Below are 27,812 nucleotides of genomic sequence, written 5' to 3' on the forward strand. Positions count from 1 at the left end.
CTCGGGGTTACCGCTAATGGCACTGAAATTCCACCCCGAGCCACACTCGGGAATACCGCCAGGGATGTTAAGGTACAAAAAAAAAAAGACCTTTTACAAAAATATTAACGAGAGATGAATGTCTTGATTTAAATCAAATCCACCCTGCTAACGGGGGGCACAGACAGCAATAAAAACCTGTAAGGTGTTCTAATCCATCTCCAAAGCAAAAAAAAAAAAAAGTTTTGCCTTTACTGTAATGCAGAGAATTCATTAAGGTAAAAAAAATAAAAAATTACCTTTTACAAAAACATTAACGAGAGTTTAAACACTTGCAGACCGCCGCATTTACTGCGGCGGTCAGCCCCTCCTGGACAAAGTGACGTAGTACTACGTCGCTCGCCCAGGAGTTTGTAGGGGGCGAGTGCGTGCCGCCGGGGACGAGCACGCGCCGCCGGAGGCGCGCTCCCGCCACCGCTTGTTCACTGTCATCCCCGTGCGAGTGACCGGCAGCTCCGATGTCCGCCGGTCACTCGCGGTCTCCCGCTGGAGAGGGAGAAAGGCAGGCGGCTGATGTAAACAAAGCAGCCTGTCATTCTCCCTGGTGTAACTGCAGAGATCATACGATCCTGCTATGTAGGATCGTATGTCTCTGTGGTTACATCAAAAGCCATGCTCCTTGACAGTTAGAAGCACGCCCCTAGGGACACACTTAACCCCTGGATCTCTAATAAAGTTAACCCCTTCCCTGCCAGTGTAATTTTTACAGTAACAGTGCATATGTATAGCACTGATTACTGTAGTAATGTCACTGGTACCCCCAAAAGTGTCAAAAATGTCAGTCAGGGGTCTGATCTGTCCGCCGCAATGTCGCAGTCCCGCAAAAAAAAATGCAGATGGCCGCCATTACTCGTTAAAAAAAAACAATAAAAATGACATAAATCTTTCCCGTAGTTATTAAACGTAATAACTTTTGCGCAAACCAATCAAAATACGCATATTGCGATTGTTTTACCAAAAATATGTAGCAGAAAACAAATTGGCCTAAAATGTTAAAAAAAATTGTGTTTTTAAAACTTTTTTTTGAGAATTTCATATAAAAAATTTGAAAAATATTGTTATTTTTTCTAAATTGTCGCTATTTTTTTGTTTATAGCGCAAAAAATAAAAATCGCACAGGTGATCAAATACCACCAAAAGAAAGCTCTGTTTGTGGGGAAAAAAGGACGTCAATTTTGTTTAGGTACAGCGTAGCACGACCGCGCAATTGTCCGTTAAAATCACGCAGGGCCGAATCGCAAAATAGGCTCTGGTCTTTGAGCAGCCAAATACTCCGGGGCTTAAGTGGTTAATGCCACTTTAAAACCAGAATTTTTATCAGATAATAATGGAATTTGAATAGCGTCTCAAACACAGGTTCTGCAGGTGCTGGAAAAGCCTGTATTAAGCAATAACACCAGCAGCTTGTAAATTGGAATATTTTGTACACAAAATGAATCTTTTTATATGTTCCAGTTAAGGGTCGCCTATTCCCTGCAGCCTGTGCTGAAGTGACAGCAGGTGCCGCAGTGGACAAAAGGTTCTGTATTCAGCAGTATTTGCTAGCTGTGAGCTGGTTCTAGCAAGCCTGTTAAAGGGATTCTCCTCAGATTTCATCGCCGGGATGCAGAGACTTGTCCTTTGTACAGAGCACACGGATCTCAGATTCCTTGCACAATCAGGATGAAACAAGGAGTAGGCACATAACACAATGGGGAGGGGGGGGGGGGGAACACTGGATTATTTCTTTCTGAAATAGTGTCCATATGATTGCCAGTTCATCTCCTGGAGACAGCCAAGCAAACTCATTAATGGGAAATAACATAGTTTGTACAGCTAAGCAAGTGTCATCAATTATGGTGAAAGTCAATGTCAGGTCACTGAATTGTGACAGCGGCTTTAAACCCTGCCTAGTGACCCCAGCATTGACCTGTCCTATGTTATAATAAGAAGATTAGTATACTCCCTAATGAGCAACTGAATGTAGAAGAGACGCAATTTATCATCAGATGACAGTCGGCAGAGATGTACAGTAAAGGAGTTGTGACAGCTGACCTCATTGTAACATGAGATTTTATCAATCAGTGTCAATATAGTATAATGCCAAGAGTAAATATGGAGTATACAGGGTCCCCACAGCAATAATGCTTTTTATTTAAAGCAGAACTTCACTCTCTCAATAAGCACTGACTAATTAAAATCCTTATGCTGCTAGCATTAGTAAATAGATAGGAAAGTACGTATTTATCGGCGTATAACACGCACTTTTTCCTCCTAAAAATGGAGGAAAAAGCAACAGTGCGTGTTATACGCCGAAAAAAAAAAAAAGGCCAGGAAGCAGCGCCAAGAGCAGAAGGGGGCGGGTAGGGCCGAGGAGAAGGAAGGACCAGCTGTCGTAGGAAGTCCGATGACAGTGAGCGCTCGTTCTCCCTTCTCCTCGGCCCGACCCGCCCCCTTTTGCTCTCGGTGCTGCTTCCCGGCCTTTTTAAAAACTGATTTGGATAGTGTATATGGCGCTTGCAAGGCTGCATTGCTGGAGACTGCGCTGCTGAGGCTGCCATTGCTGGAGACTGCGCTGCTGAGGCTGCCATTGCTGGAGACTGCGCTGGCGAGGCTGCATTGCTGGAGACTGCGCTGCTGAGGCTGCCATTGCTGGAGACTGCGCTGGCGAGGCTGCATTGCTCGAGACTGCGCTGGCGAGGCTGCATTACTCGAGACTGCGCTGGCAAGGCTGCATTGCTGGACACTGCTTATGAGGCTGCATTGCTGGACACTGCTTATGAGGCTGCATTGCTGGACACTGCTTATGAGACTGCATTGCTGTACACTGCCAATGAGGCTGCATTCATGGGCACTGGTGAGATGTCATTTGATTAAAAAAAAAAAATGTTCTGAGTTCAAAGCTGTTTATTTTAAATTTAAGCTTTTTTCCTGAAATTTCTCTCCTAATATTGAGGTGCGTGTTATACGCCGGCGCGTCTTATACACCGATAAATATCATATTTCCCTGTTTTACATTTCTTTACTTACTCCCTGGTTTTTAGGCCTAGGCAAATTATATCATACATCTCAGGACTCTCTTTAGGAAGGGAGGAGGGGCTTCCTCAGCTAAGAACACCCTCCTGCCGGAACGCCTGAGGTAAGGGCAGATGGATTCCAGGAAGTAAATTCTACATGAATCATCTGCCCTTACTCAACATGGCCACGGCCAGAATTACTAGGGCAGTGGTGGCAAATCTTGGCACCCCCTTGATGTTTTGGAACTACATTTCCCATGATGCTCATGCACTTTGCGGTGTAGCTGAGCATCATGGGAAATGTAGTGCCAAGGTTCCCCATCACTGTACTGGGGGGATGTTTTTCAAAGTGATTCCTCACCAAAATAAAACATGGAGAGATAGGGGAGTTTGCTTTGAATATTAAAAATAAATGAAATAGCATTTTTGGTTTGTGGAGCTCAGATGCAGAGTAGTTCCACTTTAAGTCTTCTAGAAGATAGACTATATGGTCAATACACTGTAGTGCAACACATATAGTATTTTTATTGCCATGCATTATCTGCTTATTTTAAAGCCCAGCTTTTCCTTCCATCCCCCAGCTAGTTGATATCTAAAACATGAACAGAAAATTGAAATGCCTTTTTTTCTTAATTGAAGCCGCGGTCAAATTACATTTGAGACCCAAACCCCCTCTCCTCTTTTATTTACATCCACGAGTCCTTCTTCCAGTTATCCATGTCACTCCCTATGTGAGATGGACCATTCCTATTAGTCATGGCGCTTGCTCCAGCACAGGGGATCCAAACTAAGAGCCTTAGGAGACAACAGAACTAAAGAGAGAGGCGAGGGGATCGATCCCCAAGAAGATAATGAGCACCTGAAAAGATCTGGTCCCAGGCAGGGCAGGAAACAAGATTTCCAGGGCAAAGAGAAGGTGAATATTGAAGACCATCTTGTTATGTACCAGGATGAGGTGTTTTCTGAACCCACCCAGGAGGAAGGTTAGTCATTTACTATATAATGTTAAAATTTGATTATTTCCCAGAATTGGGCTGGTTATGTGTGCTTTTTGCACACATCTAAAAAAATCATTTTAGACCTGAAGATAAGGTAAAACCCCCAAATGTTATTTATTTTCTGAAAGCAGAGGCCCTGGAGGATAAAATGGTGGTAGTTACAAATTTATATGTATATCAAGCGCACATATTCAATAAAAGATACTTTTAACTTTAGGGCACACAAAGGCAACCCAAAAGGGCAAAACCCAAAAGGGCACACAAACCCAATTTTCTGGTAAAATGTAAGGCCTCATGCACACTGGACATTATCAAAATGTCAGTAGAAAGCTGTAGCTGTAGGAGTTTTTCAGCTTTTTTTGCAGTACCGTTTTTTTAGCGTTTTTCGGCTTTTTTTTTTAGCTTTTTTCAGCTGTAGCATTGTTTTAGCTTTTTTTAGCAAAACTATACTCCCACAAAAGCTTATGGATCAAAAACGCTGATAAACAACAAATAGCTGAGTTTTTCTACGTTTTTACGAGTTTTTAAGCTTTCATCAGACTTAGAGTGTTTTTACAGCTGAAAAACGCCTCTTAAAACCCACTAGTTCTGGGGGGGGGGTTCCTGCCAAAAACTGCTGCTAACAGCCTATGTGTGTGCATGGACACATAGGATAACATGCTGGGGAGTTTACTGGCTGCAGAAAAACACATCTGATGCCAAAAACAGTAACGTAAAAACGTCCAGTGTGCATGAGGGCATAAAAGATGAGGATACCAAACATGTAAAGCCCTAAAATTGCAGGTGCCCAAAGGTGGCACTTTCAAAGCCGCTACAGGTCATCGATTTGGATTTAAACCTAAATAATGGTCCCAGATTTGTTGTTTTCATTATGGCATGCGTGGGGCTATATAACATATTTTTTGAACATAGGCGTTCTTGGCGTACATATTTACATTCATATGTGCATTACGCGGGGGGGCGGGCAGGCTCAAATTGTTTTTGATGGGGGGTTTAAGTTCTTTGATGTAACTCATTGTTTAACTTTTTTTTCACTTAACTTTATTTTTATCACATAGGGGGGCCAATAGTCAGGACAGTATAAGAACAGAGCGGTGAGAAAGCAAGTGAAAGGTGAGTACATGTAACTTATTTGCTATTAACCCTGTTATACCGTCAAGTTTAAAGGTCCGTTCCCAAAAATGATTTCATGGGCGGTTGCTCTTAAAGCCGTTATCTTTGAATGGTAACTGAAATTTCAATAAGGAGTTTATTAGGCTCCATTCACATCTGAGCGTATCCTTTTTTCAGGCCTTTTTTTGCAGGTGTTTGGAGGCAGGCATTGACATCTAACAAAAACGCCTGTAATCTGCCAAAATTAAGCTTTTTTTTTAGCTTCAGGCGTTTTGCTTCAGGCAACAAAACGCTCATATGTGAACAGGGGCCATTGAAATTAATGGGATTTTGCTTGTTGGAGCGTTTTGAGACTTCAGAGATGAGCATTTTACGAGCTGAAAAACGCTCAGGTGTGAACGAAGCCTAAAAGAGAGCAGGAAAGAAGCCATTTGGGGTGGTGACACATGAAATAATAGGATGTTTCAAGAGAAAAAACAACTTTCAGTAGTTAAAGCCACCTTATTTTTTTAAATCTTTGTATGTCCATACTTAAATGCGATTTTTTATGCTTTTTGCAGAAACGCAGGACATTATTTTAAACATGGGTTCCTATGGAACACGTTCACATCAATGCATTTTTGTGCCTCTACGTTTTCGGAAGGGTGAAGGACTTTTGTAAACGCAAAACAGTGCTTTTTTTTTGCTTTTTTGGTTCAATCGACTTCAATGAAAAAGGTGCAGAAAAGAATGTAGTGCGCTTTTACAGCAATATTGCAGCAATTTGTGCTTTTTAATTTGCACAACAACAAATTTTGCAAAAAGAAAAAAAGCATAAAAAATGCAAAACGCAAATTGTGGCAAAATCGCAATAAAAACCCACAAAAAGCACTGCAGAAACGCTCAAAAGCAAACTGCGTAGGTGTGAATGGAGCCTCAGCAGTCTCCAGAGAGCACTTTTATGCAATAACTGGATCAACCCGCCCCTTTCACCACTGGAAAGTTATGAATACTGACTTACCTTGAGTTTTTTGTTGAGCTTACAGCAGTATCTGTAGAGCAATGCAAGGTTCAGGGGCCCAAAATCTGCATAGAAACTAAAGAAAAGAAGAAATCAATACATTTCTTGAAACATAAATGACATTTATCTGCAATAAAGTAGGATGGCATAGAAACAAAAAAAACTACACTTCAATCACTTTATGGGCCAATCTACATGGGTGTTCCCTCTGGTTATGTTTTACAAGACATTATAAAGTCTGCAAATCAGTACATATTATATGGTGCTGTACAACCAGTAAACACATCACAACCATATTAAACCAGCATGCGCTCTAAACATATTACATTAGCCTACCTCTAACAATATTCTGCACTCTCATGTGCCTGCACTGTACAAAGCACATTTCCATCAGCTATCTTGAAAATGAGGAACAATGTGATTGAATATATATATATATATATATATAATAATGTGAAAATTTAAAGTTAAATTCTAGCAGTATCCTCGGGCCTGCAGAGTTTTACATGCTTCTCTCCTATACTGAAATAGCTTGCTCTGATTTCACTGCAAACTTCTGCCCATTTCTATGGGGTGCACTGATGGTGTGGTGGAGGATACAGTATAATCTTACCCATATGAGCACTGGGAGTACCGCCGATGGTCAAGCTACATATATTGAGCTGATTTAAAATTTCTTTCAGCAATATATGGACTACAACTTTCATGATGGTTTCTGTTCTTATTGTTCAATGACTATACTCAATATTGGGGACTTTCTAGTCATTTACACTTGATATGTGCAGACATATGGAAGCGCTGCTGAATGCAATTTGTATTACTTGATTGATTTGACATCATAGTGTGGGTTGCATTTTATTTTGGACATTAAAAAAAACAACAAATTAAACCAGCCACTCACATTACCTATATTTATTAGAATTCTCTCACCAGCTGGCAAAGTGGTGTGCCCGAGCCTTCTTGAAGCACTGGTGGTAAGTAAGCAGTGTGTGCTGTGTGCTGTGCTATATGATGCCTGGAAACCTGTTCTGCTCTCTAACCCATGCGCCGCTCTGGCTCCGCCCCACAAGCCATGCCCACAGCCCGCCCACCCACGTTGCTCCAAACCAATGCCGTTGCCGCTCGTCCCGCTCATCTGCTCCCCAGCCAGCAGCATAGTGGGAGATAAACTGTGGAGCTGAGACAGAGACGGTGCTGCAGCCGGACCAGTGTATTTTGTACATTCCCATCCGTGGCCGCAACAACACTGACTAGTTTGTTACCCGGTTACCGGCAATTTAGCTTTTTTTTTTCCTACACTGGCTGCCTTTCTGATGGCTGGGATGTAGAGGTGGCGGCCGGCAGCGGCCGCCCCTGCTCAACTGCCGCCTGGGTCCAATGGCCCCACTGGGACCCATTGTAGGGCCAGCCCTGGCAGCAAGTCAGTTAGAGCCTGCCTCGTTACCTAACTGGAGAATGTCCAGCATCATCTGGCTATCTGTCCCCTGCCTGACTGTCCCTGGCCCGCCCCTTTAATTAATTGGATTTCAGTTCACCTTTCAATTATAGAGGCTCAGCATCACATGTGGGCATCACCAAGGGTAGTCTGTATGCAAACGCATACAGGAGGAACGCCCACTCCTCCAGACTGACACTGACCCATGAAAGCATTTTGATAATTGCATAACTCCACTGAAGAGTCAGCTCATTGCTTGCATTAGGATGGAGAGCTCTTGAGAGAAGTACTGAGGCAGGGTGCTGTGATGTTTTTCAGGAAGCTATGTACAGCATCCTGCTGCTTCATCCCAAAAGGCCATGATCTTCCTGCATCACATAGAGAAACACAAAACCCAGGGAGATGCCACTGGGTCTAAAACAAGGTATATAATAAGACAGGTTTTTTTTTTTTTTTTTTTTTAAAGCATGTGCTATATGTATGTACCATAGTTCTTGGATCCCTGTGGAAGCTGGAAATAACTGTAGTAGCCACCACTGGGTCAATAGTCAAGTAGTCAATCTAGATCAAAGTAAAGGGCCATACACACGGGCCGAATATTGGGTTAATAGAAACTAGCCAACATTCGGCCCGTGTGTACGGAAGCCGGTCTGTCATAAGCTGGCCGGCTTCTGTCAAAGGCGCATGACCGAAAAAGGTCTGCCAATTGGCACCCGAGCAGCACTCTTAGCCAAAGGCTGTGAGCGCTGACTGGCAGGGGGGTCGGCTCCCTGTCAGAACACAATAGTTCATCGGGTGAGATTGCTGTACTAACATCGCATAGTTAGTACAGTGGCTCCTACTGAGATCCTACATTTTTTTCCGTTCAGGCTACTAGTGCGTACAAGGCTTTAGTATGTAAAAGCTGCCACACCTAAACTTCAGCTTCAGCGGATCTTCACCTTCTGAGGGAACTTCCTTCCAATCCACCACTCCCCAATCTACATGGTAGGTGCCATCCTTTTTTTTTTTTTAATTGTTTACTTGCCTTTTTTTTTTTTATGAAAACATACCGCCCACTCCACATTGCACATCACTCATCTAGGCAACTGACATGCTTGTTGGGGCCCCTGGGATATGCATGTAAAGCCCTTCATTCATAAAGGAGGAGAGGGGTGTCCCTTGCGCCACATCATCACCGGGCCTCTTGATAATTTCAGAAGAAACATGGCATGGACTGAGTGGTGGCAGAGGACAAGAGAATCTCACCAGGACAATGCTGGATCCTCTGGTTGGATCAGTATTTAAAATGAGCACAAAAGACCACCCAGTAAGCAAGGGTAAAAAAAAAAAAAGGGGGGGGGGGCAAATGATGACCTACTTTAATCATGAAGGGTCGTTTTAATATATGTACTGCTTATTGGAGAAGAACTTTCTGCCACCAAAATAAAATTCGTCCAAATACTTCCTTACATTAAACCTACAGAAAATGTTATTGTCATCTAATTAACAGCAAAGTGAATTGTTAAAAGTCTCAGGCACTGCAGAATGTGATATGCATTACTTAGCAGACTGTAACAATTTAATACTGTAGGAAGGACCTTACAGGAAACGATGATAAAACAGCTCATTGAAAGGAGTTGTGGAAAAAATGGGAGGGATAGCTAAAAGCAAGCTTATGGAAGCGGACAAGAGGAAGTATACCAGAATCAGAGGTGGAGAGGTTTGCTGACCTATTGTGTAGTTTTAGTAAATCCTCTTTTGTTTGAATGTTTACTGCCTAGCAATGCATTCCCCAAGGCTCCTCAAACAGACCTGTCACTGTGTTATATTCAAGGCACAATCACAGCCTCTAGAAAGGAGAGCCGCAGCCTTGACATATGGTAAACCTTAGCAGCAGACTTCAATGCCGCTGTACTTAGGCGCCCAACTGTTTGACCTGACTAAGCAGGGTATAGTCCCAGGGGAGATCCAAGGACCTCGTATCCTAAATAGGTGTGTGTCAGAGAAGATTCTATTACTTCCATCAAAGCAGTAATAAAGCCAAAAGCAAAAAGTAACATATTGCAGCTTACCAATTCTTAAATGTGGTGGCTGCATTCGTTCGTTTGTGCTTTTAGCCCTTTTTCTTTATTTTCACCCTTTGATCCAGTCAGTAAGTCTGCGTTTTTTTAACTTACTTAGGCCAATCTGTCCAGCAAAAGTAGCAGTTAGAGGGTTAAGACAAATCATTTGATACTAAGAGGGCTTATTTTTTTTGATGTATGTATCACCTTTAATAGAAAAAAAAATAAGAGCGTTTTTTCTCAGAAAATAGGTGCAGGAACTCAATCACGACCCCAAAACCAACCTCCCATCAGACACACACCCTCTCCAAACCTCATCTAATTGTGGATGTGGTCAAATTTCATTAAAGCGGAGTTCCACCTTCCCCTTCAACCCCTCCAAAAATTAAAATAGGTGCAGGAACTCAATCATGACCCCAAAACCAACCTCCCATCAGACACACACCCTCTCCAAACCTCATCTAATTGTGGATGTGGTCAAATGTCATTAAAGCGGGGTTCCACCTTCCCCTCCACCCCCTCCAAAAATTAAAAGCCAGCAGCTACACATACTGTAGCTGCTGACTTTTAATATTAGGACACTTACCTGTCCTGGAGTCCAACTGCAGCCGATGTTTCTATCGGCTGTCGGGTGCTGCCGCCGCCATTACCGGTAAGGGAACCCTTGCGGCTTCACGAGCAGGTCCCTACTGCGCATGTGTGAAGCGCGCTGCGCATTCCTATTGGCTCGGTGGAGGGGGCCAAACTTCAGAGGGACAGCGCCACTGCGCCGTGTCCCGGAAGTGGGGAAGGGTACCTGTGAAAAACAGGTACCCGTTCCCCTCTCTCCCCTGAAAGGTGCCAAATGTGGCACTGGAGGGGGGGTTGGAAGCAAAAGAGCAGAAGTTCCACTTTTGGGTGGAACACCGCTTTAACTGTGCAAGGGGCATTACATACCAGGAGTGCATTAGGTACAGAGTGCAGAGTTCAGAGGTGTGCTGCATACAAGGTGCTGAGTTCAGGGGTGTGCTGCATACAAGGTGCCGAGTTCAGGGGTGCGCTGCATACAAGGTGCTGAGTTCAGGGGTGTGCTGCATACAGAGTGCAGAGTTTAGCCTTCTTCCGCAGCTCCTTACCTCTATATCCCCTATCCACATCTCACTTTCCCTCCTCTTCAGCTCTGACCTCTGCATGCAACCCCCCTTCCACTGCCCCCATCTTCTCCCTCCCTCATTAAAAGCTCCACCATCTTCCACATATCTTACTTGCGTTTCTGTATTAAACTGAAGCATCCAGCCAGTTCTAGTACCTCCCCACACACTGTAGGTGGCTCTGCCTCTCTCAATTGCAGGGGGGGGAGTCACGATCTGCTCTGCACCTGCCTCTCCCTTGTCCGCTCAGGAGATCAGATCTGTAAGAGCCATTGGGAGACAAGCTGTCACTTGTAAACACAGAAGCCAGACTTCTGTGTTTACCATTATAATAGTGAGCAGGGAGGAGAGGCCCTGAGCCAGAGGTGGTGGAACTGAGTTCCACCAAGTTCCAGTTAAAAAAAAGCCCTGGAAAACAACTGTTGCTGCAACTACATAAAAAGTGTTAGTTGGAGTTTGGCTTTAATTTGTTAGACAAGTCCATCTAGATTTGCTAGTCTAAAACTAGCCATAGATGTTTTTTTTTTTGTTCAGCAAAAAACAAACGGATTTCCCCATCCACACAAGGTAGGTGGATAGAGGAATCCTCCCCGCTGAGACATTAGGGTAGATTTTACCTTAAAGTAGAACTTTAGGCAAAGCTTTTTTTTTTTTCATTTTGGATTTTGGATTAAGGTAGGGTTATAAACCCTGTGAGATTTGTTTTTCGCCATCTGTGTCCCATTGCGGAGATTTCCCTTCACTTCCTGTCTTCTAGGCCAAGCAGGAAGTAATAGAAAATCCCTGAAAATCAAAGGGATTCCTTGGGGACCCCCAGGTCACCAGAACTAGTGTCCCCATTGGAAGGCTTTTCTGGGGGACAACCCAAAATTTGGGATTTTCTTTTACTTTCACTTTCAATAATTATGGTAAACAGGACAAATAAAGAGGGTGAATCTCCCTAATGGGGACACAGACAGCAACAAAAACTGACAGGTGTCCTAATCCCTCTCCAAGGCAATGTTTGCCTTTAGTTATACTTTAACTAAAAGTGAAGAGTGTAAAATCTGGTGCATTATGGCCAATTAGCTTCTAACTTCAGCTTGTTCAGTTAAGCTTTGACAATAAGTGTCCATTCACATTGATCCGACTTGTCAGGCGACTTGTCAGCCTGATAAGTCGCGGTCCTCGTGCTCCCACTGTGTAGTACAGGACCTGTTCTAATAGGAGCGACACAAGTCGCTCCAACTTAGAAAAAGGGTCCTGTACTACTTCGGGGCGACCTGGAGGCGACTTGCATAGACATTCATTTTATGAAGTCCGTGCAAGTCGCGCTGCACACGACTTCACAGGTCGCCCCCTAAGTCGGATCGACCTAATGTGAACGGGGGCTAAAGCCTGGAAGCTGATTGCTTTCTATGCAGAGCTGCATCAGATTTTGCACTCTCCAGTTTTAGTGAATCAACCTCTCTGTATTCCCACAGCAGAGAGTCTCCGCTGTCAGAATACACTGATCAGCAGCTGCAGCTGACTGGTTAATTGAGAAACATTTTCCAACAAGCACGTTCAATAAAAGTCAATTACAGTATTAGATCGGTTTCTGCCGAGTAGAAGCAGCCACACATGGATTTATATTCAGCCAGTGCACGCTGAACCGGTGTTCTGCCGAAAACTCCAACTTGCTGAATTCTCCAACTACGTTACTTCCGGTGAGTGTACACCCAGGATTATTGGAGATTTCGACCACTTGGTGTTTTCACAGAACACCGGACACTCTGGTAGATGCTATAATTAGTGCAGATTGTTAGTCTGCCTACTAGTTGTCGCTGCCCTGGAGGCGGCCATGTTTTTGGTTACTAGCGGGCATACTAACAATCTCCACTAATTATAGCATCAACTGGAGTGTAAAGGCTGCCGGTGTTGTGTGAAAACACCAAGTGGTTGAAATCTCCAATTAATCTTGGTGTACACTCACCAGAAGGAACGTTGTTGGAGGTCTCGGCAAGTTTGAGTTTTTGGCAGAACACCGGATGAATTTCGATCCATCTATAGCCAGCTAATGGAGTGTAGGCATTCTAAGATAGGAAGTGTGTTACTGGCTGGATCACAAAGTGGAAAAAAAGAAAGCTAAAGCAGCCATCACATAAATATATCACAATCCAATATATTAGATTTTTGTGTTTAATACTGCTGCAATAAAACAGAGCTTATTGACGAACAAAAAAAAAGGTAATGTCTCAAAATCAGATTTCTGTTAAAGGGCAAGTCTAATGGGTGGCACAGTGGTGTAGTGGTTAGCATTTTCACCTAGCAGCAAGAGGGTCGAATCCCAACCACGACACTACCTGCCTGGAGTTTGCATGTTCTCCCTGTGCTTGCGTGGGTTTCCTCCGGATACTCCGGTTTCCTCCCACATTCCAAAGACATGCTGGTAGGTTAATTGGATCCTGTATAAAAAAAATTGGCCCTACTGTGTATGTATGTGAGTTACGGACCTTCGATTGTAAGCTCCTTGAGGGCATGGACTAATGTGAATGTGCAATGTATATGTAAAGCGCTGCGTAAATTGACAGCGCTATATAAGTACCTGCAATAAAATAATAAAACCAAAATATATATTTTGAACCTAAATGGAGACCAGAGGACTCAATAAGCCCTGTAATGTATATGTATTATTTCAGGAGTGAGATCTTGGTGGTCAACTTATTTAATCAAAGGGTCCTAAATGCAACCCCCGATATCACCAAGGGGGTGCACATAATGAACAGGGGTATGTAATGCTACAGTAAACGGTCAGAAACTGAACATTCTACAGTAGATGATCAGAGACTGGGAGCATGTTACAGGAGATTGTCAAAGACTTTCCGACATGTTACAGGCATAGATGGAGACTGAGGACATGCTGTAGATAACTGTCAGACTGGGGACATATTACAAACATCTGCTAGAGATCTCTGCCATTACTTTCAGCACTTCTTACAGCCCCTTTAAAATTATGCTGGCCATACTCTGAGCAAATTTATTTTGCTTCCTAATATGCGGGTTATAATTCAATCAGCGGATGGCCCTGTTGGAGCCAGTCTGCCCCACATCCCTTGACAGAAAATTTGAAGAAACCGGGTGAAATATTTTTGGTCAGACAGCACCTGCATCCAATCAGATGTAGGTACTGTTCGGGTATTCTGATGGCCGTCGCCGCAGAGTGCCAAAATAAAAAAGCACAGAGGAAGATTCATCCATCCACGCTGTTTAGACTGTAGGCTGAACAAAAGAAATCAATGGATGTAGAAAAAAAATATTCCCAACAAGAAAAAAAAATAGCACACAGCAAAAGGTAGAAAACGAGAGAGAAAAAAAAAAAAAAACAAATCAGCTCATAGAATCCAGTTTAATGAATATATTCCTGGTATGGTACCTTTGATAACGTCAGCTCTGACGAAACGCGTCGGATCACGGCATGCTGACGTCACCTCCCACATCCAGGAAGTACAGGCGGATTAGCCGACCGGCCGGTGGCTCTGCTTGCATTTACTGAAGGCGCAATACTCTGCATCCTTTGTGAGTGTATTCTTTTTTATTTTGTTTGTTGGTTTTATGCTATGGCGGTCTTTTTTATTCCATGTTGATGGTGATACACGGCAATTGTTCACTTAATTTGAGTTGATCTGTGGTCATCACTGTGGGACATCAAGCAGTTTCCTGGGTTTCATTGGAATTGGTGCAATCCCTCTACGACATCCACAGGCTTATCATAACCTGGCTGTCCCTTGGGTCTAGTTGGAATTGAAGTGATTTCTTTAATTTACAGGCGCACACCTCACCGGTATCTGGTAAGCAGATTCAAATACTGGTGGTGGATTAGCACATTGGTGATTTCCCAGTCTATCCGCACTCTATTTATATTTTTGTGGACAAACACTGGAAGTGGATTTTATTATCTTGGTTTGGATCAACAATATTGACTCTATTGGACTCTTTATTTATAACACTTCAGTGTTGGTTCCTCCCCCTTTTTTGCTGATTGATATATGTTTTTGGATATCATAGATCAATTTATTTCATTTCATTTATTGATACACTGACTGTACACAATCACTTAGCGCGACTTATTTATACTACTAATATTCCTGCAGTGTCTATGAGTAAGCACCTGGCCAAAATGACTATCAGTTAGTGGGTCCCTCAGGCTGCACAACAAGTACCAAAGGGCCACAGGCTGGGCACCAGGGCCCTAAGAAATTAGAAACTGACAAGTAGTTTAACCACTTGTAATACCTATGCGCACTGCGCTTTTGATTGAAAAACAATTTGTGCTGCTATTTATACAAAGTAATCTCATAAAATAGGTGAAAAAATATATTTAAAAAAATATATAAGACCTATAAAGACCAACTGAAAAATCTAGTTGACTATGGATATAAAACCAATGTGTTAAACAAAAAGGAAAACAAATATTTGGTCCCAAGTGTATGTATGTATTCCCATAATATACATAATGCCAAAAGTACATAAAAATGTCCCCTGGCCCGTCCAACTGTAAATGGAATTGAGTCAGTATCAGCGAAACTAGGTGAATACCTTGATAAGTTTCTACAGCCTAATGTCTTGGTAACTAGAGCCTATTTAAAAGACACTAAAGATTTATTAGTTGCATTAAAAGATATTAAAATGTATGATTCCAAGTCTACATACTTAGCAACAGCTGACGTATTGTTGTTGTATACCATTATACAGCAGGAAGACGCGCTACTGGCTCTAAATTGGGCACTCCCTAAATAAATAACCTTTAGTTATACCTTAAATTCTCCAGCATCTACTTAACCACTTAAGCCCCGGAAGATTTTACCCCCTTCCTGACTAGGGAGTTTTTTGCGATTTTTTACTGCGTGAATTTAACGACGCTGTACCTAAACGAATTTGACGTCCTTTTTTTCCCACAAACAGAGCTTTTTTTTGGTGGTATTTGATCACCTGTGCGATTTTTTGATCATGTGCTATAAACAAAAAAAGAGCGTAAATTTTGCAAAAATAACAATATTTTTCACATTTTTTTATATGAAATTCCCCAAGAAAAAAAATGTAAAAATCAGAATTTTTTAACATTTTTGGCCAATTTGTTTTCTGCTACATATGTTTGGTAAAAAAAAAATCGCAAAAAGCGTATTTGGATTGGTTTGCGCAAAGGTTTTTGCGTTTACTAACCAAGGGAAAGATTTCTGTCATTTTTGGTGTTTTTTTTTAAACGCGCTCAACTCAGCACTCTCTGGATTTTTCAGGCGACACCCCGAGACATCCACCTTCCTCAGACAGGAGGAGAGACAGCCGCACTCTCCCTCCTGGGACTCTGCTTCCCGCCAAAAACCATGAGTCATGCACCCCCTTCAGACTTATACCCCTCCCCAGAATCCTCTGCGGCAAAATCTGCCTTCTGGGGTAGATAAAAGTCTGAATGTATCTCTGATTGGGTTTCCTCCACTGCCCTATCAGAAGCCTCTAATAGAGCCAGTGGGGAGACTCCCCTCTCAGGAGACACACTTGGAAACTATGACAACCTACCTAGCAAAAGAAACCTGGCCCTGCTGTTAGGCAGACAAGGCCCACTATGCGCTTACCTAGCACCTACCTGTAGGGTGCTACACTAGCTAGAAGGAAGTGTTATTTTTAGCAGCAAACCCCCATGTGATAATCTTTTTGAACTGACTTCTATTTACAGAATGCCACAAAATTGATAATAAAATGTGCAAGTGGTAAATTAATCAGGTATGTGCTATAAAACTCAGTTCTCTGAAAAAAAAGTATAATTTTAAAATAGACAAATAATGGATGGAAATAAAATTAAAACATGATATTTGTGAACTGAACCTCGAATAACTCAATAGGAACCTACTAAGTGAGTAAAAATGCAAACGTGGGCCTTCTTGAAGCATGCGGCCTAACATTTAAAAAGGTTCCCCCCCAATATTTAACTAAAGAGCATACCTTATTCTTAAAATGATATTAACCACTTCTGGACCCGAAGGTTTTAATCCCTTAATGACCAGGCCATTTTTTGCGATGCTGTGCCCAAATAAAATATTTGTCCTTTTTTCCCCTCAAACAGAGCTTTCTTTAGGTGGTATTTAATCACCTCTGCGGTTTTTATTTTTTACGTTATAAACAAAAAATAGGGGCAATTTTGAGAAAAAAAAAAACAACAATATTTTTTACTTTCTGCTATAAAACAAAGCCAATAAAAAATATTAAAAATCAAATTTTTTCATCAATTTAGGCCAATATGTATTCTGCTACATATTTTTGGTAAAAAAAAATCCCAATAAGTATATATTGATTGGTTTGCGCAACAGTTATAGAGTCTACAAACTATGCAATATGTTTATAGCATTTTTATTTATTTACTTTTTTTTACTAGTAATGGCGGCGATCAGGGACTTTTAGGCTCCATTCATTCACACTACCGCGGCACGACTTGTGCACGACTTCGGGGGCGACCTGTGAAGTCGCGTGCACATAATGGAAGTCAATGCAAGTCGCCTCCAGGTCGCCCCGAAGTAGTACAGGACCCTTTTTCTAAGTCGGAGCGACTTGTGTCGCTCCTATTAGAACAGCTCCTGTACTACACTATGGGAGCGTGAGGACCGCGACTTGTCAGGCTGACAAGTCGCGGTCCAAGTCGCAGTAGTGTGAATGGGGTCTTACATTGCAGCCGAAAAATCAAGACATCTAACTGACACTTTTTGGGGACCAGTGACATTATTTCAGTCATCAGTGCTAAAAACAAAATGCACTCTCACTGCACTAATGACACTGGCAGGGAAGGGGTTAACATACGGGGCGATCAAAGGGTTTAAGTGTGTCCCTAGGGGGGTGCTTGCTAACTGTGTTGGGGATGGACTCACTGGATGAACACAGAGAGCTTAGCAGGAACACCAGATTACTGTGTTCATCCCTGACAGAACGGCGATCTGCCTTGTTTACATAGGCAGACCGCTGTTCTGCCTCTCCCATGGATGATCGTGGGTGGCTGGCGGACCTGTTGATTGACATCCCCGCTAGCCAATCACGGCTCAATTGCGTCATCTAGTGGCTATTAAACGAAACGACATACAGGTATGTTGATTTCCGCAAAAGAGCCACACTGCTGCAGTAATAACACGGTGGGCGGTCGGCAAGTAGTTAAAGTCTTGTTTTGTTTAACCACTTCCTTACCGCTGGACGTCATATGACATCCAGGGCTTTAAGTGGGGATATCTGAATGATGCTTGCTTGCTGTCGGCGATACCCTTCACCGTAAGAACAACAGTCGCTTGATCATTCTTACAGGTGTTACCTCCCGCCGCCCTCCGGTGCTTCTACCGCCTCGCCCGTGCGACTGGCGAGCCGGAGAAGGAATCGGCCGCCAGCGGAAGTGTACCATAGAGACTGCAAGGACCAGATGGTCCCCAGCAGTCTCAATGACTCTCGGAGGCCATAGATCAAAAAAAAAATGTAAAAAAAATAAAGAGAAAGTGTAAAAATAAAAAAATAAAAAAAACCATAAAAAAAAATTAAAGTGCCCCCGTCCCCGCACGCAGAAGCAAAAGCATGCATACGTCGCGGCCACATATGTAAACGACGTTCAATCCATACATGTGAGGTATCGCTGTGAACGTTACAGCGAGGGCAACAATTCTAGCCCAAGACCTCCACTGTAACTTTAAACTGGTAACTTGTAAACATTTTTAAAGCGTCGCCTATAGAGATTTTTAAGTCTTAAAGTTTGGCATCATTCCACGAGTGTGCGCAATTTTAAAGCGTGACATGTTGGGTATCTATTTACTCGGCGTAACATCATCTTTCACATTATAAATAAATTAGGCTAACTTTAGTGTTTTTTTTTTTTAATTCAAAAAATTTTTTTTTCCAAATAAAAAAGCATTTGAAAAATGTCTGCGCAAATACCGTGTGACATAAAAAGTTGCAATGACCGCCATTTTATTCCCTAGGGTCTCTGCTAGAAAAAAATATATAATGCTTGGGGGTTCCGAGTAATTTTCTAGCAAAAAAAATCATGATTTTTACATGTAGGAGCCGAGTGCCAGAAATCGCCTGGTATGGAAGTGGTTAATAATAACAAACATGTTATACTTACCTACTCTGTGTAATGGTTTTGCACAGAACAGCCCTAATCCTCCTGGCCCCTCCTTCCTGCCCCCACAGCAAGCAGCTTGTTATGGGGGAACCCAAGCTGAGCCGCAGCTCCCTGTGTCCATTCAGACATGGAGCTGCTGCTCGCCCCGCTCTTTCTCTCTCCTTAATGGCTCACTGACTTTAAATGACAGCCACGGGAGCTAATGGCACTGTCTCAGGCAATGTAGAGGGAGATTCTCGGACAGTCGAGACTCTCGTGCAACATTGCTGGATCGAGATAGGGCTCAGGTAAGTATAAGGAGGGCTGAGGGGGGCTGCTGCACACAGAAGGTTTTTTTTATCTTAATGCATAAAGATAAAAAAACCTTTAGAACCACTTTTTTTATTAAACATACCCAAGGATTAAAAAATCATGATTTGCCTCACATTCTCAGAAATAAAAAGAGGATCTGGTACAGACATGTTTAGCTTTTTTGGACAAGTGTTCTATGTTCTAAGTGTTTCTATAAAGGATTTTTTGATGCGCTTTCTTAACCACTTTACGACCAGCCGCTCGTACAGGCAAAGCGCCGTACATGTACGGTGCTCCCCTGGGAGGACCTAGGGGGTGATCGCGTGCTGCCGGAGCCAGTGCGGGTGTCAGGCGGCTCCGATGGCCTCCGGCCACCCGTGATCTCCCGCCGCTGACAGAGAAGGACGGACAGCTGATGTAAACACAGCCGTCCGTACTTCTCCCTGAAGTGATCACAGATGTCATGCGATCCTGCTATATAGGATCCCATGTCTCTGTGATGACTTCACAAGCCATGCCCCCCCACAGTTAGAATCACGCCCCTAGGGTCACATTTAACCCCTTGATCACCAGTACTGTTAACCCCTTCCCCGCCAGTGTCATTTTTACAGTAACAGTGCATATTTTTAGCACTGATTACTGTAGTAATGTCACTGGTACTCCCAAAAGTGTCAAAAATGTCAGTTAGGGGTCCGATCTGTCCGCCGCAATGTTGCAGTCCCGCAAAAGATCGTAGATCGCCGCCATTACTAGTAAAAAAAAAAATAAATAAATAAATATGGCATAAATCTTTCCAGTAGTTAGTTAACACAATAACTTTTGCGCAAACCAATCAAAATAAGCTTATTGCGATTTTTTTTTTTTACCAAAAATATGTAGCAGAAAACAAATTGGCCTACAATGTTATTTAATTTGATTTTTACATTTTTTTTTTTTTTGAGAATTTCTTATAAAAGAATGTGAAAAATATATATTTTTTTTTTTTTTGCAAAATTGTCGCTCTTATTTTTGTTTATAGCGCAAAAAATAAAAATCACACAGGTGATCAAATACCACCAAAAGAAAGCTCTATTTGTGGGAAAAAAAAGGACGTCAATTTTGTTTGGGTACAGCGTCGCACGACCGCGCAATTGTCCGTTAAATTCACGCAGTGTCGAATCACAAAATAGGGCCTGGCAGCCAAATCCTCCGGTCTGAAAGTAGTTAAAAGTCCTAAAAGTGTAAAAAAAAAAAAAAGTGATGATCGTTTCAACATCCTACTTTTTGGTACAATTTAAATAAGTTACAGAGCAATATTCTTACTAGTACGAACTTCTTGCATTGCCCCATAAGATAAATAAACATATTTCTACACTGATAAATTACAGTCAGCAACTCAAAATCTGAATGTGATTGCTTGCTGTTGGGCAATAGACAGTTTTTATTAAAGACACTTTGAAAAATGAGACCCAGCTGTCCTTTAACAAGTGTACAACAAAAGTACTATACAAATAAATAAAAATGACAGATCTAAAGGTTTTCTCACAGAAAATCCATTATATTAGGACCTTGGATTTATATGGAACACAACTGACTGCAAGAATCTTTACTGCAAATCTCTGAATGTCATTGTAACAGTGTCAGGGCTGCTAATCCCTAAACCAGACCATTTCTCACAAGTATTTATGGCTGGGCTACAATGAACAGGAGGTACAAAAGTAGGATCTCATCACCAGACATCTGTCCCATTTTTGGTACTTTTGTATTTATTTTTATTTTATTTTTGTGTGTTTTAGTCACTACCCTATTTCATAATGTGAGCAATTATATTCCTAATCAGATAAAACGTGATCTTAGACGCATAATGCATGCGAAACAAACAGATCCTCAGTGACAGCTACCGTGCCTCCCTCCAATGATTTCATTGTTCTTGGTGCCAATTCAACTTTATTGAACAAAATGCCAGAAGACTGCATGTCCCCCTTTTGAAATGTGCTGCCACCCCAACAGGAAAAGATCTAATTTATGTAATATGAAAGGCACAGAAAAAAAGAAGGATCCCATTTCTACCTATGGAAGCCTTAAGATTTACAAATTCTGTTTTTTACTATCTATTCTATAAGCAACATATATACTGCAATGCGGACTCATTTCCAGCACTGCTTCTATGACTGTGAGGTTTTACAGACATTTTATATTTTTTTAAACTGAAAAATAAACTTGCTATAAGAGCGCCTCCTCTTTTCCATGCTACCTAGGAAATCAAGCAGTGATATCTTTCTGTAATAAACAACATATTTAAAAACTGGGACAGAGTATGTTATAATTATATAATATTATTACTCAATGGAGCTGCAAAATAGAAATTAGTTCCTAAAATCTAATATTTACAGCACATAAATGTCCCAAATAAAAAAAGAAAGAAAAAAAAAAAAAATATATATATATATATATATATATATATATAGATAGATAGATAGATATAGATATATTTATATATCTATATATATATACATATATATATATATAGATAGATATATAGATATATTTATAAATATATCTATATCTATATAGAGATAGATAGATAGATAGATAGATAGATAGATAGATAGATAGATAGATAGATAGATAGATAGATAGATAGATAGATAGATAGATAGATAGATAGATAGATAGATAGATAGAGATATAACTATATACAAACATTTATTCATATAATGTATATCATAGAACAAACAAAATATAACAAACTAACAAACATCTAAAAGCATTTAAAAAGATTCTCTGCAGGGCATGCATATCCGACTCCTATTGTATTTAAATTTAACACATTTTGATTATTATGGTCATATGCATTGCGCATTCGTTTTGGTATTCCAAAAATGACCTCACTATCCGGTGTACTTATTGTCCATTCCTTATTAATCCAGACTAGGTTGAAACGTAAGCAATCTCAAGCAACTTGAGCAATCTTACTAACGTAAGCAGCCAGGTGTGAAAATATGTGCTCGAAGATATATTTTGTCTGTGTTATACTGTATGTGACTAAAGGCTACATTTCTGTATAATATGCATAATAAGGAGTTTATATTGAAAAAAAAGCCCCAGAGAGACTTTTTTTGTGTTGGAATTATAATGTAGAAACACTGGCAGCGATTTACTAAAACTGGAGCACTCAGAATCTGGTGCAGCTGTCCATGGTAGCCAATCAGCTTCTAACTTCCCCTTGTCAATTAAGCTTTGGCAATAAAACCTGGAAGCTTATTGGTTTCTATGCAGAGCTGCGCACTCCAGTTAAAGTAAATAATCCCCACAGAGATCGATCTATCTATCTATCTATCTATCTATCTATCTATCTATCTATCTATCTATCTATCTATCTATCTATCTATCTATCTATCTATCTATCTATCTATCTATCAATTTTGTCACCCAAGGTTAATAAAACATTTACTTAAAGTGTTAGTAAACCCACAACAGTAAAACTAGTCTGTATATGCAGTAAAGCATGTTTGTTATACTCACTGTGGAACTTAAGGGGTTAATCTTCTGCATTGTGTAAAAAGGCTGTTTGATCCTGTCTCCTCTAAACCTCCCCTTCTCCCAGTCACTATTCCATCTGTTGATAGAACAGAGTCTTGGGGGAACTCTGAACATGCTCAGTCTGGCGTGAATTGTTAGGGCTCTTTCACACGGTCCGCCTCCATAAACACAGATCCCCGCTGAGCAGGAAGGTGACACCTCCCTCTCCGCTCTGTGTGCGGAGAGGGAGGTGTCAGAGCCCCATGCATCTCTATGGGGGAATCGGATGAGAGCAGGCCGCCTGTCTGCTGTCATCCAATCCAATCCGATGCCCTGGACGGATGGAAAATAGGGTTTCCATCCGTCCGGAATTCATGGACAGGATCGGATGCGGATGGCAGCGGAGATGTCTCCACTGACATCCGCTGCCCCATAGGGATGCATGGAGCATCCGATCAGATCCGCCTAAAAAACTCACAGGCGGATCTGATCAGAGCCCTCGTGTTAAAGGGGCCTTAGAGATTATTTTTTTTCTTGCTGCATGTGATCAGCACAGGGCCAACTAGCAATGTCCAGACAGAGGGTCAGGGGTCCTGCAGCCTCATAGGACAATCGGGGAAGAATGAAAACTCCTCCTACAAGCTTTAACCAGTGCTCGGTCAGACAGTGATAGAAGCCACAAGACTGCTATATACTGCTGATGAGAAAGGGTATTAAGCAGTTTATATTTACTAAAATAATTGCATTTCCATGCTCTGTGTACTGAGAGACCAGATATAGTGAATGCAGGCTCCTTTAGTAACACTTTAAGATTGATTTTGAAAGATATCATAATCTTTAATGAAAGTGTGTGAAACATGCCTGAAAATATTATTAAATATACTCTATAATTTAAATGTTATTTTTAAAATATGACAAAAAAGTAAATGCATATAATCCTATCATTGTGTGTTTAGATATATGTGAAATTATTATTTTAATGCAAATGATCTTATCAGTGCGTGTTAGTGCTGTAAAATTATGAATGCATGAGGCAGAGATTTTTGCTTGCTCCTTGATCTGCAGTTGTATTTTACACTGCAGGCCTATGTAAATCTCAACAGCTGTTAAGTGAGACATCTTTATTGTAGTGGCTAACCCACTCTTCCTTTAGGAGATCATCTATAAAACTCTTTATTGAATAAAATATCAAAATATGTAAAAACAAGCATCAAAATTAAAGCATATGTATGGTCAAAATGCAAAATTGTATATTTATTTCTAGGTTGCGTTTCAATCATTTCTAACGTACTCCTATTAGTCTGAACAATCTTGAAGTTTGTTAACATACTTTCTGAAGAACCCTGACCAACACATTAAGCTCTTTGAATTCTATGACACATATTCACTATGCCCTGTGGGTAGGCACTGCTGTGTCACATATTTCACAGAACATGTCTTCTGAAATACAGAGGTCCTAAAGGGGAAGTTTCAGGAGACGGAGTCAGTACAGGAATCACTGCTTGCAGGCAGCATGGTACTATGGGATATGTAGTCCTTAGAAATTAATATTAATAGTAAACAGCAGAGGGGAAGCTGCAAGGCATGCAGGGAATCCTGGAAGTTGTGGGAAGAGATGGCCAGCAGACAGGTAGCACTCACAACATGAAGGGAGATTCTTTAAGCCGGCTTATATTGGACTGTCATTTACCGTATAACTATTGCTTGTATTACTGTTACAATGCTGATGTTATAAAATGAAAGTATATGCTGTGACCATAGAACTAATTTAGGGTAAAATTATAATAATAGAATAATAATAAAATGAAATCCCTGAAAATCACTTTATTTACTCTTCACTGAGCACCTACATCCTACTATCTTATTCCCGATATTTACATTAGCTAAAGAAACGGGGTTGATTTACTAAAGCGGGAGAGCACAAAATCGGGTGTAGCTGTGCCAATCAGCTTCTATCTTCAGCTTGTTCAATTAAGCTTTGACAAAAAAAAACTGGAAGCTGATTGTTCTCTGTGCAGAGCCGCGCCAGATTTTGCACTCTCCAGTTTTAGTAAATCAAACCCAGACTACTACAAAAAGCATTCATGTGATCATGTATTTAGTCACATGATCTCTGCTGAAGGAGAGGATCTGCTAATATCAACCCCGATCCTTCCCTTTAGCAAAGATCATGTAACAAACTGCCATAGAAAAAGCCCCAAGCAGCGGGTTCAGTAGGTATGTCAGATGGCTAGACACCTAATGACATCAAATGGTAGCACTTCCTTCAGAGCTTGTTTTGGAGTCCCTGAAAGCAGGGGGTCGTCTGCAGCATAAAATTTCCTGGTATTTGGGAAAAAAACCTGTAACACCTCATATAGAGAGATGATCTGGGGCTGCTTCTCAGCAACAATATTGCAAAGATCTAAAAATTGTACACTGCAGGTGACTCTAGATTGTTGCATGCGACCAACTAGCACATTGTAATACCTAAAATTAATTTGTTAGCTTATTCCTGTCAAGTTTGCTGGTGGAGTTGCTTGTGACACGGCTGATGTCTTAGGGTTCAAACACAGCATTTTTTTTAGTGCTGTGGGATGTTTCAAAGATCTAAACGCAATTTTTTTTTTTTTTTTTTTTTATGGGCCCATGCACAAAGATCAGTAAACCTGCACTGCATTCAGGTACATAAATCCAAAATAGAAAAATCTGCATCCAGAATCAGTAATTTACTTGTACATGCGCTAACATTAACGGAATGAATGTAGAATATTAAGCACTATACAGACGTTTTCTCATCTATACTACTGTACTATACTGTACTATACTGCACTTTACAGACCATTTCATGTATATATTACAGAGGATCTTTCTGACAGACCCTGACAGCGATTTAAAATTTACTATCCATAGCTGATGCTTTAAAATCCTTTACAGATTACCACTTTAGATTTACATAGGGGGTCTGGTGCTAGAATTACTGCCCATGATCTGATGTTCGCTGTGAAATCTCACATGTGTGGGACGATTGCTGTTTGCATGTGTGTAGGACAGACACGCACGTTCGCCTTGTGTGCGAGCACCAGAGAATGGGGGTACTTTAACATTTCTTTTTTTTTTTTTTTTCTTTCTATTTTTACACTGTTGCTTTCATTTTTTTTTTTTTTTTAGCACTTTTATTGATGTCACAAGGAATGTAAACTTCCTTATGACAGCAATAGGTGTGTGACAGGTACTCTTTATGGAGAGATCTGGGGTCTATAAGACCACAAATCCCTCCTCTGCCCTTAATAAGCCCCGGAGGATTTGGCTGCTAAAAGACCAGGGGGTTTTTTGCGATTTTTTACTGCGTGACTTTGACGGACAATTGCGCAGTCGTGCGACGCTGTACCTAAACGAATTTCACGTCCTTTTTTTCCCACAAACAGAGCTTTCTTTTGGTGGTATTTGATCACCTGTGCAATTTTTTGATCATGCGCTATAAACAAAAAAAGAGCGTAATTTTTGCAAAAATAACAATATTTTTCACTTTTTTTTATATGAAATTCCCCCCCAAAAAAATGTAAAAATCTAATTTTTTTAACATTTTCGGCCAAATTGTTTTACGCTACATATGTTTGGTAAAGAAAATCGCAAAAAACATATTTTGATTGGTTTGCGCAAAAGTTATCGCGTTTACTAACAAAGGGAAAGATTTTTGTCATTTTTGGTGTTTTTTTTTTTTTAACGAGTAATGGCGGCGATCTGCAATTTTTTTTGCGGTACTGCGACATTGCGGCGGACAGATCGGACACTTGACTGACATTTTTGACACTTTTGGGGGTACCAGTGACATTACTGCAGTAATCAGTGCTATATATATGCACTGTTACTGCAAAAATTACACTGGCAGGGAAGGGGTTAACTTTATTGGACAGGGAGGGGTTAAGTGTGTCCTAGGGGCGTGTTTCTAACTGTGCAGGGACATTGCTATTGGTGTAAAAACAAAGATCAACGGTCCTACATAGTAGGACCGTCTGATCTTCATTTTTACACCAGGGAGAATGACGGGCGGCTTGTTTACATAAGCCACTCCGCCTTTCTCCCTTCACAGGAGCGATCGTAGTGTGACCGGCGCACATCGAGTCCGCCGGTCACACGCACTGACTTGTCTGTGAACGAGCCGCGGAGGGCGCGCGCCTCGGCGGGCACGCGCCCGCAATTGGCTAGCAAGTCAGTGACAGGCGAGTGACGTATCCATACGTCACTCTGCCTGGCCGGGGCTGACCGCCGCAGTATATAGTCGTGCGGCGGTCGGCAACCGGTTAAAAGCATTCAAAACACCAAGAACTGTGTTTTTGAATGCTTTAGATTTAAACCAGAAACGATGAGATGACATCACCCCTGGTTTACTTGGAAACCATCTGCACCATTTTTAAAAATCTAAAGCATTCAAAAACACAGTTCTTGGTGTTTTGAATGCTTTCGATTTTTAGAAATGGTGCAGATGGTTTCCGAGTAAACCAGGAGTGATGTCATCTCATTGTTTATGGTTTACTGCTACAAACAGCTGATCAAAGCCGATCACGGTTTTGCTTGGCTGTCCAGCTGGTTGCGCGAGTCTCCTGGTGGTATGGAAGAGCCTGAAAGAGCTGCGGAAGGAGACGGGGGAAGGGGGAACAAGATCAGAAAACACTGATCAGCGGCTGGAGCTGATTAAATGCAGGCGCTGATCGACAAAGGTTTTCCAACATTTCTGTTCGACGGAAGTTGATCTAACGGTTGACTTGTGTCAAACAGGGATGGTCACATGGTTCAAAATTCAGGCACTTCGTGCTGAACTGACCAAATTTCGTTCCGTCTATGGCCAGCTCTAGATAATGAAAAAAGCATGCATATTTGAACAAAACCAACTAAAAGTAGTGCTTCTTAACCCACCACCAAAAAGCAACATAATGTAACTATCTCATCATCTCATCTGGTATGACTTAAAATTCTATTGTTCCCCTGCAGAATATACAATCTTAAACCACTTGCTCCATAAACAAGGAAGAATGCTAAATGCAGAAAGTAAAGTAGGTTGATATTTCCAACGCTCTATTCTGGACCAAGTTTAACAATAGGGAGATATCAGCATTCTCCTGAATTAACTATGATGAGGCCCTCTTTGGAAAAAGTAGGTCAGTGCTGTGTGCCAAC

General features: G+C 41.4%; 1 protein-coding gene across 2 annotated transcripts in view; it reads right to left on the minus strand.

The window, feature by feature from the left end:
* Nucleotides 1–27,812, minus strand: part of CDC14A (cell division cycle 14A) — a 212,075-nt gene that overhangs the window by 156,425 nt on the left and 27,838 nt on the right. For both annotated transcript variants that reach the window (XM_082265809.1, XM_082265808.1), the window contains exon 3: nt 6,147–6,222. In XM_082265809.1, the coding sequence (XP_082121935.1) occupies nt 6,147–6,222 (76 nt within the window). The remainder of the gene's footprint in view (nt 1–6,146; nt 6,223–27,812) is intronic.

This window comes from Pelophylax lessonae (assembly GCF_965119305.1).
Source record: "Pelophylax lessonae genome assembly, chromosome: 8".
Classification (NCBI taxonomy): Eukaryota; Metazoa; Chordata; class Amphibia; order Anura; family Ranidae; genus Pelophylax; species Pelophylax lessonae.